This window comes from Ostrinia furnacalis, unplaced genomic scaffold, assembly GCF_004193835.3.
Source record: "Ostrinia furnacalis isolate ACB-3 unplaced genomic scaffold, ASM419383v2 OfSCF5073, whole genome shotgun sequence".
Taxonomy (NCBI): Eukaryota; Metazoa; Arthropoda; class Insecta; order Lepidoptera; family Crambidae; genus Ostrinia; species Ostrinia furnacalis.
The window spans coordinates 202,415-217,190 of NW_021135312.1; the positions used below are offsets into that span (position 1 = coordinate 202,415).

General features: G+C 37.9%; 1 protein-coding gene across 1 annotated transcript in view; it reads left to right on the plus strand.

The window, feature by feature from the left end:
• The window catches only part of LOC114360518 (fatty acyl-CoA hydrolase precursor, medium chain), a 47,572-nt gene extending 32,867 nt beyond the window's left edge, over window positions 1–14,705 (plus strand). Inside the window, exons 5-6 of the mRNA XM_028315245.1 lie at window positions 10,692–10,826; window positions 13,562–14,705. Coding sequence (XP_028171046.1) covers window positions 10,692–10,826; window positions 13,562–14,114 — 688 coding nt within the window. The 3' untranslated portion in view covers window positions 14,115–14,705. The remainder of the gene's footprint in view (window positions 1–10,691; window positions 10,827–13,561) is intronic.
• Window positions 14,706–14,776: the final 71 nt, after the last annotated feature.

Consider the following 14,776-nt stretch of genomic DNA (forward strand, 5'->3'; position numbering starts at 1 on the left):
CATTCAGTTACCGCAAACTATGCGTTTTCCCCCAATAATGGGATTTTTTTTTCCCGCTGCGCCTGACCTTCGTGAGAAAACTAAAAGGCCATAATTCATACTTGACTTACGAATATGAAGGCAAATGCGGGCTGAAGTGATTCAGATAGAGGCCGACTTTTCCCAGGCAGGATACATTTTTCCTTATTATCTTTCACCCACACCTGTACGTACATTCGTTTGGAAAACCCCACAAAAATATTACTGTAAGTTGGTTTTTTTTTTTTGCACCAATGAAATTCCCTATTTTTTATGATGGACGATTAACGGTGATATTACCCTGCATTAATGAAACTAATAAAGGTAGCAGGAAGACGCTGGATGCAGACTGCTACCAACCGGGCGATATGGGAATCATTGGGGGAGGCCTATGTTCAGCAGTGACTGTGGACGTCTTGTGGCTGAAATGATGATGATGAATGAAACTGCGGTGGCTCAAAGCGTAAAATGCACTTGAAAACCAATCATCTATAGCTCAGTTGGTTAGAGCAGTTGCCCATTTAGCAAAAGGTTATGGGTTCGATTCTCATAAACCATAGAAGGCAATTAATATTTTCAAGTAAAAAGTCTAATTCTTCTTATTAAACTCTGAGCATTTTTATTATTAAAAAACATTAATACTGAGATGTTGGATGTACCTATAGCACAGAATAAGTAATGGCCTATAGTTCTTTGATTTATTTTGAAGAAAATGCTATGCGCACCATCAATGCAGACATGGCAGCTTAACTGTAATACCTCACATTAATACCTTTTTACTATTTTTTTTTCAAAAGTCAGTCTTAAGTCGTTGGTCTAAAGTCCTACATAACCAAATTTTCTTCCATTAGCATGAGATAGAACTTGAATATTATGATGTCATGACAAAAAATCTTTCTAAACCTAAAGCTTTTCGTTTAAAAACAGCACGATAGTTTCACTCTGACTGTAGTAGTATTAAATTTCCGTTGAAACCGGTAATAATCTAGAACTTTGTCAACTAACTTTTGTCTTTACTTCGCATTCGTGCTCCGAGCTCATAACTCACAGTACCTTATAGTTTCTTGTGAGCAACATGTGCGCAACTTAAAACTTTGCTGCTGTTGAGTCTTGTTTCTTTTTACTTGAGTAAGTATCTACCTACATGGCCTACATGCTCTTCGATTTTTGATATGATGCTTAGATATTTTTTATCAAATAACATTATTATTAAAAACCAACCTTGCGATGTGGAAGTCATTGGGGTAGGCCTATGTTCAGCAGTGGACGTCCTATTCTTGAAATAATGATGATGATTATTAATAAAATCGCTTCTAACCAGATCTACCTTTAATCTAAACTTTTAGGTTTAAGCAGTTAACTCATTGACGACATCGTAAAGGTAACAGATAAGCGCGCCTGGACTCAAGCCGCTACCAATCGATCAACGTGGAAAGCATTGATTAGCAGTGGACGTCCTATGGCTGAAATGATAATGATGATGAAACTTTTAAGTTTAAGCAGTTAACTCCGTTCATCTTATTTACACAGTTTAAGGTAATATTGTGGGTAGATGAAATAAGCAGAAATAAAAGGTGAGAAAATGAGGAATATTCATATATGTACCTACGAGTGGTATAAAGGTAAATAACGATATAGTTAGGCACTTCAGTGTGTGTTACTTCAGTCATCCTTGTGTGCTTTATCAGCCACATTGAAAGAAAGAAAGAAAGAAAGAAAGATACATTTATGACATTGATAAACTAACGTTTATATTCCTCTGTACAAGTTAAAATTGAAGGAGACCAGTACATTATTTTAGTATACCTACCTACCTAATAAAAATAGGTACTGCACTTTCTACTAAATTCATAAAATACCATTTTGTGAGTTGTCACATTATCCCTGTATACAAACCGTTCGACCTGCCACTTATCGTCCGCAGACGCCTCGCACTGCACAACGTATATAAATTATGTGTTTATTGACAAATTGTACCGCAGTGCATGCTAGCAATGGCTCGACGGATTCAAATGCAGTACTTTGGACTATGAATAAGCTTGCTTAATTTTACGTACCTACGTGTAGTGGTTTTCCTACGACTTAAAGATAACTTAGCTTTGAACGCGGCTTTGCTCCATACAGACTTTGTACCCCCGTTCTATCCTCTTGGGGGGTGAATTTTGGAAAATCCTTTCTTAGAGGATGCCTAGCTACGTAATAATTCATAATAACTACCTGCGTACCTATGCACAATCCGCTTAGTGGTTTGAGCTATGTTTATAATAACTAATAACACAGAATTATTTTTATGCTCGTACAGAAAAGATAACACGTTACAAATACATTATGATCTCAAATAAAACGGATCCAAAAAGAACTTTCGATCCTAGTCATAGACGTCTAAAAAGGGTGGTAAAATCTAAACATGCTCACAGATATTATTTAGTTAATAGTACGTTTTACTACGTTTCCATAAAAGGCTACGCACTCAGGTATTCCTAATGATACCTACTGAGTCACAGCGGAAAAGTCTTTTGATTTTTACACTTTAGGTACATTAGGTACTCAATCAATACTTATGACTAATTTGTATATTTTAAAGACTGTAAACCCTTGAAAAGGAGGCTGACAATAGTGACTGAGGTTCTTGCGCTGCTTCTTCTCAGCACTGGCCCATTTACTGTCTCGAAGCAGTAGTAGTGGTATGGTTAATACTGGGACGTGTAAAATGCTTTTTAAAAGCCTAAGTAACTGTAAAAATAAATGAGTTTGATGAGTTTTTTTTATCTATACTTATAATAAATCTGTAGAGAGGTCAATTCTGTACATGAAATATATTTCCAAAATAACTATCAGGGGGTGATTAGTGATCGATACTGATGCCAAAAATGCAATCAGTAAAATTTTTGTCTGTCTGTCTGTCTGTCTGTCTGTCTGTCTGTCTGTCTGTATGTTCCTTATAGAAACAAAAACTACTTGACGGATTTTAACGAAACTTGGTACAATTATTCTTCATACTCCTGGGCAGGTTATAGGATACTTAGGAATTCCCACGGGAACGGGAATCAGCGGGAAAATCCTTTTGTATGAAAAATCTAAACCGCTTAAGTTAGACGCTTGAAATTTGGCATGCAGGTACCTTAGTAAACTTAAAGCTTATTTACAACAGGATATTGCAAAATTCCCACGGGAACGGGAGTTAGCGGGAAAAAACATTTGTATGAAAAAATCTAAACCGCGTAAGATAGACGCTTGAAATTTGGCATGCAGGTACCTTAGTAAACTTTAAGCTTAGTTACAATAGGATATTGCAAAATTCCCACGGGAACGGGAGTTAGCGGGAAAAAACATTTGTATGAAAAAATCTGAACCGCGTAAGATAGATGAAGGGGGGGTAAAACGAGATCCACGCGTACGAAGTCGCGGGCGGCCGCTAGTGTCTCATAAAGTATCTAACATAGCAAACAAAGGTCGTGAGTTCGAGTCCGAGTACGATCTGAGGCAGTAAATTTTTACCCCCTTGCCTAGTGGTGGCCTAATTTTGGCAAACAAAATGCCTTGGATTCGAATCTGTACCTCCTAGTACTAGGTTAGGTAGCAATGCCAGTATGTTTCTGAATACTATATTATATTTTCTAATGTTTATGTTTTAATAAAAATGTTAAGATTCTTATGCCCGTTTTCACCATCAATCCCTAATTTTTAAGTGACCTCTATGAAAATAAAATTCCTGTTATGTGTTACTATAGGGGTCACTTAAAAATCAGGGACTGATGGTGAAAACGGGCATTAAACTCTCAATTATTGCACAGAATGCACTGCAGCAACAAAAACTGCAACAAACTGTCCCCAAAAGTTGCGGTCAAGTTTCCGTTAAAACGAAACTTTTACATTTTTAAACACTATTTTGTAATCAAAACAGCTCTCAGTTTCGACAAATAAAATCGAAAATGATGACTAAAGTTGACACAAATATCGTTAGAGGATAAATCGGGGAATCTCAGACACGACACACCTGTTTACGTCAGCGACTAAACCAGTTCGGACAAATGCCATGACGCAAATCGAGATCTCATTTTGGAAGAAGAAATCGATGCATCGAATAAAAATAGAAACAATAAGTTTAAAAGAGTAGGCGCACACCGTTGATTTTTCGTCGGCTGATAGTTTAGTTGATCAATATGGGCATGTATGGGAGTGCGCACACTACGCCGATTCGATTTGGCCGATTCTTCATACAATTTAAAATCGGGCACAACTATCGGCCAACTAAAAATCAACGGTGTGCGCCTACTCTAAGTTTGAAGTAAATAAATATTATGACTGGATTATTGACGACTCTTGGCCCTCAGTAGATACTAGTCTAAACTAAAAAATAAAGCATTAAGTTTATATTTGCCCCCACTACAGTTTCATCCTATGATGATATTTTAACCGCCTCTGTGGTCTAGTGGTACCACCACCTGCTTCAGACGCAGAGGTCCCGGGTTCGATTCCCAGTGGGGGCAGATTTTTCTGTTCGGTTTGGTTGGTGGTAGGGCTTGTTCTAAGTCCGCCTGGCTAGCTACCACCATCTTACCTAAGTCTGTCGCCATAACAACAATGTTAACAGCATTGTTGTGTTTCAGCAGTTAGAAGGTAAGATAGCCAGTTCCTCCGTGGTTGAGGATTCCGGGTGAAGCTCGCTTCCACCTTCGGCCTGATCGTCACTTACCATCAGGTGAGATACAGGCCAAGAGCTTCCTCGTTGTGGATTAAACTAAAAAAAAAAAATGATGATGATCAATATCTACTGAGGGCCAATGGAATTCAAGACAACAATGCGAAAGTCATTGTGTTTCGTCCTGACCAGAGCCACCCAGAGCTTTAACGGTAGCTTTCTCTGGTAGGTCAATGGCTTACATAAGTAATACATCCAAGTACCTACGTATGGGTTGATTTGTTTTTTTTTTAAATGTAGATCTTAATGTTTTAACAAAGGACATTGTCAGAAACCGCCTAAAAAACCGCCCAAAAACATTAACCCATCATAATTATTTTCTAATTTTTTTAATACATTAAGCACCCTTTCATTCTAATGGACACTTAAGCATTGAAAAATTAAATAAATAAGTATTTTAACGTTTATTCTATAATACTATTACAACTTCCGGACGTTTTGGTGCGTGGCATGGTCTAAAACCTATCAAGTTCCTTAATTTTTGCCGATAAAATCTCTACGAGGCATTACCGTACTTTATTGCTGGGAGTCCATGATAGTGATGTTCCTGCGGCCATCATAGACAATNGGCCTCCCTCTAGGTGGACCGACGATCTGGTGAAGGTCGCGGGAGGTGCCTGTATGCGAGCGGTGCAGGATCGGTCTTCGTGGAAATCCTTGGGGGAGGCCTTTGTCCAGCATAGAGGTGGGCGCCGATATACAATTGGCCGGCGGCGGCGCGCCGACTTTTTGACCTCGGCGGCGGCGGCGTCGGCGGCGTGACCTTGTTTGACCTTTGATCATTAGGTATTTTTTAAAATCTGCTTTTTTAGTAGGTATCTGTCGTCAAGACTAATCAGGTGATTTGTAGTTGGTTGGGGTTAGAGCCACTGGAGCAGTGGTTTACCCTAGTAAATTTGCTCTCTTGATCATAGACACTTTGATATTTGGATAGCGGGTTTGGCTAATATCAGGTTCTCGTGTATTTCCTAAAGGCGAGCGTACCAATGTGCCGATAAAAGTACTCTTAACATGTATTTTTGAGCTCTTTGGAGGCACATAGTTAATGTTGGATTAGCTGACTGTCGGTCGAATATTATGTTCAGATCTATTTTATTTATATTTATGGTCTTTCCATGTCATCCTACGGTCCAGGATTTTAATTCAAGTTGATTGCAGCAATGTGTCGAGGTCTAGATTGGCCGGAGGATAAGTTTCACGTCTTGACTCTTAAATGATAATATGGTGAGACTTCGGGGCTTAATTACATGCGCCACTTGGTCTGCCAAGCAGCTGACTTTGCAACAGTCTAGTCGCTTTAAGATCACAGTTACATTTGAGGGAAGCCGCAGCTTTCTAGTGTCTGGGCTACTTTACTAGTAGATGTTATAGAGTATCGGGCTAAGTACAGAGTCCTGGGTACTCCAGCTCTGCAGCTAAAAAGATAAGATTTTGTCACCGAGTTTCATTTAAAACTGTGTGTCACTGAGATAAGAATCCATCAGCAGGTGGTAGAAGTGTGCTGGAAAGTACTTTTAATTTCATAGAGTAGTCCTTTGTGATAAACCCAGCTGAAGCCGCAGCGAAGGCAGACGTACAGGATTCTTTCTTTTCCAAACATTGTACTGATTATGGTTGGTATAGTTTTTGCCAAAATTTATGGTCGGGTATACTTTATTACATGGGTCATACTTAGGCAAGTGAATAAACGAGCAAGAATGATTCTTTTCCATAATTTTAACAATACAAATGTCAGATTAATTGAGCGATAGGAGAATTCGTTAGGCGACTTGCCAGCCTTATGGATCATTTCCAAAGTTAAGAGACTTGCGAGGTTCTCACTCAGTGTGCTCATTGTCAAGACCATGGACTTCATGGTGATCCAGATCAAACGCAAGTGCTTTACGAGGGTCCATTTTGGCTATTTCTTTAGCTTAGCCATCTCTCTTAGCGTTAGTTCTTTCGTTTCAGCCGAAAGACTTCCTGCTACCTTCCCCAAATCGTTGGTCCACCTAGTGGGAGGCCTGCCCACGCTACGTCTTCCGGCTCGTGGTCGCCACTCAAGAACTTTACTGCTCCAGCGGCCATCAGCTCTACGAGATATGTGCCCCGCCCAAGGCCACTTGATTTTAGCGATTCTGCGGGCTATGCCAATCACTTTGTCCTCCTGCGTCTTTCGTCTTTACTTAGCGTAGTAGGAATCAATCTTCTACTCTGAACATGAGGAGGGTAAGCGGAAACATGGCGGTCAACTCCTCAGATAGTCAGGTTCAAAGATGTCCAGAAGCAGCATACGAAAAGATGCAAAATGAGCCCTCTTAAATCACCTTTGGAAGGTTTGGCAGCACAGCGCCTAGAATGGAGGGAGATTGTGTAGGAGCAAGTCCACGAGTTCTAGGAGCAGCGCACAACTGAACTTGACGCGAAACGAGATGATGTAAATCCCGTCCATCTGCCGCCATTCACTATAATTATGTTGGCGGTGGGCTTAGATACTCTCAATGTGCGAGGAGTTTGCCACGAAGATCGGCTATGTAAGCCATCTTCAGGCGCACCAGCGCAGCTAAGACAGCTAATCGAAGTGATCACCATGACCGAAATCGGTCGGATGAATCATCATCATCAGTAGGAATCAAAGGCAGGCATAGCTGCAATTCTCGGATAAGTCCAATGCTTGATCTTATTTTTTGGATTGAATTGTGGATATTTTGGATTATCCGTGTCAATGGGTTTAAATAAACCGGCTTGTCATGTAGCAAAGGTCTGAGATTTTTCTTGTAAGTTCGCACTCATGTATTACCGGACCTAATAAGCGGAGAACACTTTGAGGGAGGTACTATGTTGCCTTCCAGAGGTTGTGGTTCCCATTTGCATTCCGAGACATATTTGCCAATCTCTGTGTGAATGATTCGCTTAAAGTATTATAGTCCAATAGTGTGGGTTGTCTCCCAGACGAAGGCGGGGATTTTTTCTTGATAGTAAGTGGGACCGGTTGCCGCAATCCAAGTTGCTGCTTGGTCTACCAAGCAGCAACTTGCATAATGTACTTGATTAACTGTTAATATAGTTAGTATTAAGTTATTCAATCAATTTATTAGTATATCAACGGCATTAAGTTCGCCTTGTGTACCGATTTATATGGCATTATAGAACAAAATAATATTATAGTTAGTTATTCTGCATTCGAAACACAAATTAGTACAGTATAGGAGAGGAATTAATTGCAAATAGTTGGTACAGTATCAGTATCGGCGCGCCGACCGCTGGTCGTCGGCGGCGGCGGCGTGAAAAAATTCGCGGCGGCGGCGGCGCGCCGGCGTGGCGCCCACCTCTAGTCCAGCAGTGGACGTCTTTTCGGCTGAAACGAACGAACGAACGATACGTATTACCACTATTTACCAGAAATTACTATTTATTGTATACTCGCCGGATTACACGTAGGAGCACGCGCGTTACAGCTTCGGCCTTGCATTATTATAAGATCTTGTTCCGCCATTTTTCGAACTTCCTCCGTGAGGATATCCCCGCCGAATTCTATGATAAACCTATCAAAAGTCATATTCTGCAATGTCAAAATTAATTTGCCGAAATTCGCCGAGCCAGTAATGTCAAATAATATTATTAGGTGTCAAACAGGATACGTTCAGAAATTAATATTACGATTTTAAAGATAAGACAAGACAACTTTTTATTGACGAAGTTGCTGGGACAGCTAGAAACTATTTTTTTTCTGGCACTTTAAGAAAATAATAAATGAATGAAAACGCAGAGCAACCGTGCGATGTGGAAGTCATTGGGGGAGGCCTATGTTCAGTAGTGGACGTCCTGTGGCTGAAATGATGATGATGATGATGAAATGAATGAAAATGACAAATCTTCGAACGTGTATAATACTTTATTTCATGTGTCAGATGACAAGGGTGGAAACAACCTACGATTCATGTTGTTTATTTACGTGCAATATGTGGGCATATTATAAAAGTGGAATGCCGAGTTGTATTTCTAAAACTTGTTCTATTATTTTATACTATTTGGCTGCGACTCGGCGTGACGACAATACAAAACATTTTTCGCGAATCGGTGTTCATACATTCACACAATACATTAGACGCCATGTTGTCATAAACGACATATTATAAAATCGCTGTGATTTAATATTCTTAATCATTAATTTTATGGCAAGTGTCCATCAGGAATCATTGTTCTTATACACAGAATCGTATTATTTCGCTTTCGGGTAGTAATATGTCAAAATTGTTGGTTCTTAGGCGAACAATGTATGGAGAACGAACATTGTCCTTTAGTGGAAAAAATGCGGTTAAATTAAATGACTAAATAACGGGAAACCTTCTTTAAAATAGTAGTAGTAACAATAAGACTGAGTGGAACCAACTCACTTTAACCATAACTATTACCTACAATAACCGGTGTTTTGTATGGAGTTAGACAAATATTTTTCGTTTGTTAAAATTAAAGTAAGATGGTGCAACTCAGCCTTAGTAGTAAATAAGTTATGTAGATAAGAAGTTATTATAATTCATTCAATCAAGAACGAATGGAGACTAGGTCAATGAATGAACTGCGATAGATAATAAAGTAAATTCATCTCATTCACGCATAAATTTACCAATAAATTCATGAATAATTTCAAAAGTTGCGCTTACGCATGTACTTATTTGAGATTATTACAGTGCGTTTGTAAATAATCCTGTATGAAGCGGTATAGGTATTTCCGGCGCTTCGCAGCCACGTTTTCCTTATAAAAGTATTATTGTTTTTGCAAAGACCAGTCTGGGCTGTACCGTTGGACGTGTTGTTTGTCCTTGCTGTGTGTTTAGATAAAGGCAGAGGTGAGCGTTTTTATTAATCAAAATTAGTGAAAAATTAACTCAATTTAAGTGTTTAATTTTGTTGTGTTATAAGAAGTAGGTAAGTGATTCTGATAGTTCGAGATAAGAAGATAACCTTGTTTAGTTTAAACGCAGTTTTTAACATTATGCATTTAATTTATTATGAATGTTGATGCGATTATGCAAAGCTTATGACAAAAACCTGTCTTGGAAAATTTTTATTAATTGTTATTGTGGCGCACTCATTATAATTTAGTTATAATTATATACAATGGCATTTGACCGGTAATTTTTTGTCAAATTTTTCAATAAAGGTCATGGTATGATACGGTGTAGTGGGTAGAGACAGAAGGTGTTATACAAAATTCAAATTTTGTTAAAAACTTTTGTACTAAAAAACTTATAATGACCATGCACTTGAATAAGTAAACTTACCTACTTTATTAATCTTCTTATTGAGGGTTAACAAAACATAATATTCTGCATATTTAATACAAACTTGTATGTTTTAAACTTTGTGTTGGTATTATGAAATTTTCGAATAAAATTCGTTATTTTTGCTTTGAAGAACAATTACCTAGTTACTCGTAATTCAATGTTTTTGTTATGTAGAAATAGAATCGCATCATTATGATAAGGGCTTGTTTATTTAGAATGTTAAAGATCATCGTCACATGTGTGTCAATCACTATTAATAAGACAATCTTGTTTATTTTGATTTTGAGGGTTCCGTACTCAAAGGGCAAAAACGGGACCCTATTACTAAGACTTCACTGCCTGTCATCAGGTGTAGTGTAGGTATCTCATGAAGGTTTATTCCATTTTGTTCACCTAGGTGAACAAAGTAGATTTATAGTGTCCTCATTTCACCTTGGTATCATACACCCAGGTGAATAAAGTGGAATAAACTCTTATGAAAGCTAGATTATACAATCTTGTTTATTCTGTCTAAAACTTAGCTTATTAATAACAGAAACAGGTAGACAGGTAATAGGTACTCACTTTAAAAATAAATATTTAATGGGGGACAGGCTTCCATACAACAACAAAGTTGTCGTACAGAACAATCAAAGTCGGACTCGCACTTGGCCGGTTTTAAAGACCGTAAGTACTCATTTGACCCACTTTTATCATCTTTGCAGAATGTCGTGTCATAAAATATTGATACTGGCGGTGTCATTGACCTTGGTTTCGGGGCAACGACCCTCGTTCGCTGGAAGCAGGCCCATTGGCTTCCCCGAAGTTGAGAAGACCACCACCGAAGGATTGGGGAACAGGTAAGATTACCCACTTTTTCATTATTTCTCCCGATTTTAGGGAAATATACATAAGGCAAAGCTAACTCAACCATCTCTGCTTGCATTAGGTGAAATAATCGCAACCCCGAGCACGAATAACTCTCATAAAGTGCTTAATCGTATTCTTTAAACGATATTAGTAGTTTTGGTTTTCATACAAAAATAAATTACCATAACGAGAACGATATTATCGAGCTGGGGGTACCGAAAATAAGACCAAAGCTATCAATGGAACTCCTAGGTATCATAGGACTGGACTAGCATTTCAGGAGGTAGGAAGATTGTTAGAGTTCTACCACTACGTACAGTCTGTTGAGAGCATTATGTATTTATAGAAGTTATCTAAACACTTACCTGGTTGTAAATAGAGGCGACTTCTCAAGAGAGTCCGATTCAGACTTCGAATCATGCCGCTGCTACAATCACCGGTATTCCGGTTGTGTGTAAAATGAAGAAAATAAGAAAATACTAAAAAATACTAACCACAGTTAGCTGATCTATGAGTTTGACGATGAATGACACAGGTTGGTACAGAACAAATTGCAGGTAAATAAAAACACTTGCTCTAAAAGTCAAGCATGCATAAGTAGGTACCTACTTACTTTGCAAGTTGTAAGGTATTATTTTGTCGAACAATGGCAAATTGATTTCAATTTATTGTCTTCGAACCGGCCATTATTTTGATACGATGTTTATCCTCCTTTTGATGTAGAAGAACCACACTAAAATTACAACTAAAGTACCTATACCCAATAGTGTTGCCAGATACAGTTTACAAAATCCTAATTTGTTTTTGCCTACACATTATTTTGTCTGAAATGTGTGTGTGAATTGAAATAGAAATAGAAAAACCTTTATTTGACATGAAAACACAAATGAAAATGAGCAAATAAAAGAAGAGAAAACACAAAAAAAACATTAAACACACAACATTACATTAAACAATACATAAATCTCGTGCCAAAAAGGCCCCGCTCAGTATTAATCGAAACGCGCGTGTACGCGTGTCTCGACACTGGTTTTCAGCGGGTGCCAAATGTGCAAATTACTATTTTTAAACTTTCGCGTTACATATTGTTAATTATGAAAAATCTAAAACGTTAAAATAACGGTATCGTTGTGGCCAATGAGATGCTGTCATAGTGACATTGACGATACGTCAATGTCACGCTAGCATAAAACGTCAGAATAGAGGGACGCGCGGAGACGACTCCGCGCGCTTTTGTGCTAAGTGATGAATTGTAATTAAAATAAGGCAATATAATGTGAAAGATGAGTATCCAGTGTTTTATTTATGAGAATAGATCGACCGGCCTCTAATAATATGTAATTTAATTAATTTTAACGAAAAAAAATCAAAATTAATCACCTTCAAATATTAGTTTAAAAAGTTTAAATCTCCCATGGAATGGACACTATAAAGATTGTACTTAAAGAAATTCTACATAAATTTAACTTTATTTTGAATAATTAATAGACACAAATTGTCTTTTTCAGTCACAATTACTTAATTAATCCAAATACTAGACAGGAATTAACCGGGACATGCGTTTTAAGACCTCAAACTACCCACAAATCATGGTATCTCTACCCCACCATGACCACACTGCATACTTTTTGTTTTTTCTATGGTGTAACTTTATCCTTCTTTACCTCCTACAAAAACTACCCATTAGCCACGCTGGTGATTGAATTACCTGTTACTTACAAAGTACCTACCTACCGAATTTTTTTACTACACGTTGTTCTTATAGCAATTATGGATTAGCGATACACAATTTTAGATTCAAGGCTCTAAAAAACCTGAATTAACGGTAGGTAGGTACATTTTAAAAGGTTGTGTTTTACTGATCACAAAATGCACTTGGTAAATTAGGTTGATGATATTTTAAGAGAACAACAACAAGAATCCTCAAAGACTTTTTACGTACGACGTAGTGTGGGCAGGCCTCCCACATAGTGGTCCAACGATCTGGTGAAGGTCGCGGGAAGTACCTGGATGCGGGCAACGCAGAACCGATGTTTATGGAAATCCTTGGGGGAGACCTTTGTCCAGCTGTGGACGTCATTTAGGCTTTACTGTAACCAACGAAAGAGACGTGTGGTGTAAGGCTGAGTTGCACCACCTAACTTTAATCGTAGCTATAACGATAACCGGTGTTTTTTGTAAGGAGATTGACAGTTTTTGGACGTTTGTTAAAGTTAAAGTAAGATGGTGAAACCCGGCCTAAGTATTTGGATTAGATACCGATAAAATAATCGACTGACAAAAAGTCTACTGTCCGTGGGAGCTCTAATGGAATAATATCATCCAGCATACTTAATTCCTTCTTTACTAACATGCTAAAATATTATAAAGTACCTCGTAGGTTCTATATTAAGGTTTTCCTTAAGGACACGATCATGTCAACATGTTTACATTGATTAAAGAACCACATAAAATATTAATTACGTATTCGGTATCAATTTACTCAATAATAAGATTTAATACCTCGTGACACATACATGAAATCCAGACATGAAAATTGTTCTCAGACAGCAGAAAGTTGACAGCACATCGGACTTTAATTTTAGTTGCTAAATCGCCCCCATTACAACTACATAAGATGCCAGTGTGTAAAGCTTCACGTGCCATCGCCTACTATGGCGTGATGAACAATAAATATGGCGTAAGAAAAGAACCATAGGATAACGTATGTATTCTTTGTTTGCAGATTTGGTGAGGATGACGTCTCAACAACAACTATACGGCTGCCCATAGAAGCGAACGGCGACAGAGACCTGGTAGACCGCCTCAGCAAACTCCCGGTAGACCAGCAACCGTTCTGGTTCATCAACTGGCAAGCCTACGAAGCCCATCGGCAGAAACCGCAGACATTCCCCCAGAAACCAAACGTCTTCGTTGACCCTTTGAGCAACCAGCAACCAACTCAACAACAGAACTTTAATCAGCAGACGACCGGTTTCACCCAACAGGCAACCAGTTTCAGTCAAGCCCCAACTAATTTTAACCGACCCCCTACCAATGTGAACCAGGTCCCAGTGAGTTCAAACCAAGCCAATTCTGTTCTCGTCAACCGGTTCTCTGACAATGATTTGGTTAGTGAACCAGTTACCGTAAGAACGCCCAATACTTTGGAAGACCTTTACAATTCTGGAAGGATAATAGCCGTGACAAATGCAGATGGAACGACTTCATGGCAAATCGTGGACAAGAATGTAGTTGCTGCGTTAAATAGGATTAAAAATAAACAGCAATTGTTGTAAATAAAACAGAGTATGAGTTTGGGAGGTGAGGGGATTCTGACTTAACAACACAAAGAACACAAAATGTAGCTAAATCAATGGAATTTTGTAAAGAAATCTGCAAAAATGACTATAAAGAATCCCAATTTTGATTAGTTAAGTTGCACTCCCAATGCAAATCTTGCCTAAATTAATCAGTTATTTATTGTAAAATGAAAATAAAAATACAATTTTGAAAGTAATAAACCGTTATATTGACTTTTTAAATAAATAAAACTTAATTACTAAGCGTATTCTTACAATTAAGCCCTTATAAAAGGTATAAATTAAAAATAGCGAAATGCAGTAGTTTTAACAATGACTCAAAACACTTCGTTTGTTGATGAATAATTTTCTGTTTTTACAACTACACACAACGCTGGAGAATTAATAAAAATAATTGCAAATTATATTACGTATTTTACATTTATTCTACAAAAATAGTAAACTGTAGTTGTAGAAACAGACTAAAACCGTGGAGCCTATTAAGCACAGCCCTATTTTGTTTATCTATATTATTATGAGACAGATATAGTACCAACATGAAAGAAAATACATTATTAATAAATACAATAATTGAGACAGAAACACAAATATAGAGAAAAGAAAATTTTTAAAAACAAGCTTTTCTTTAACCATTAAAC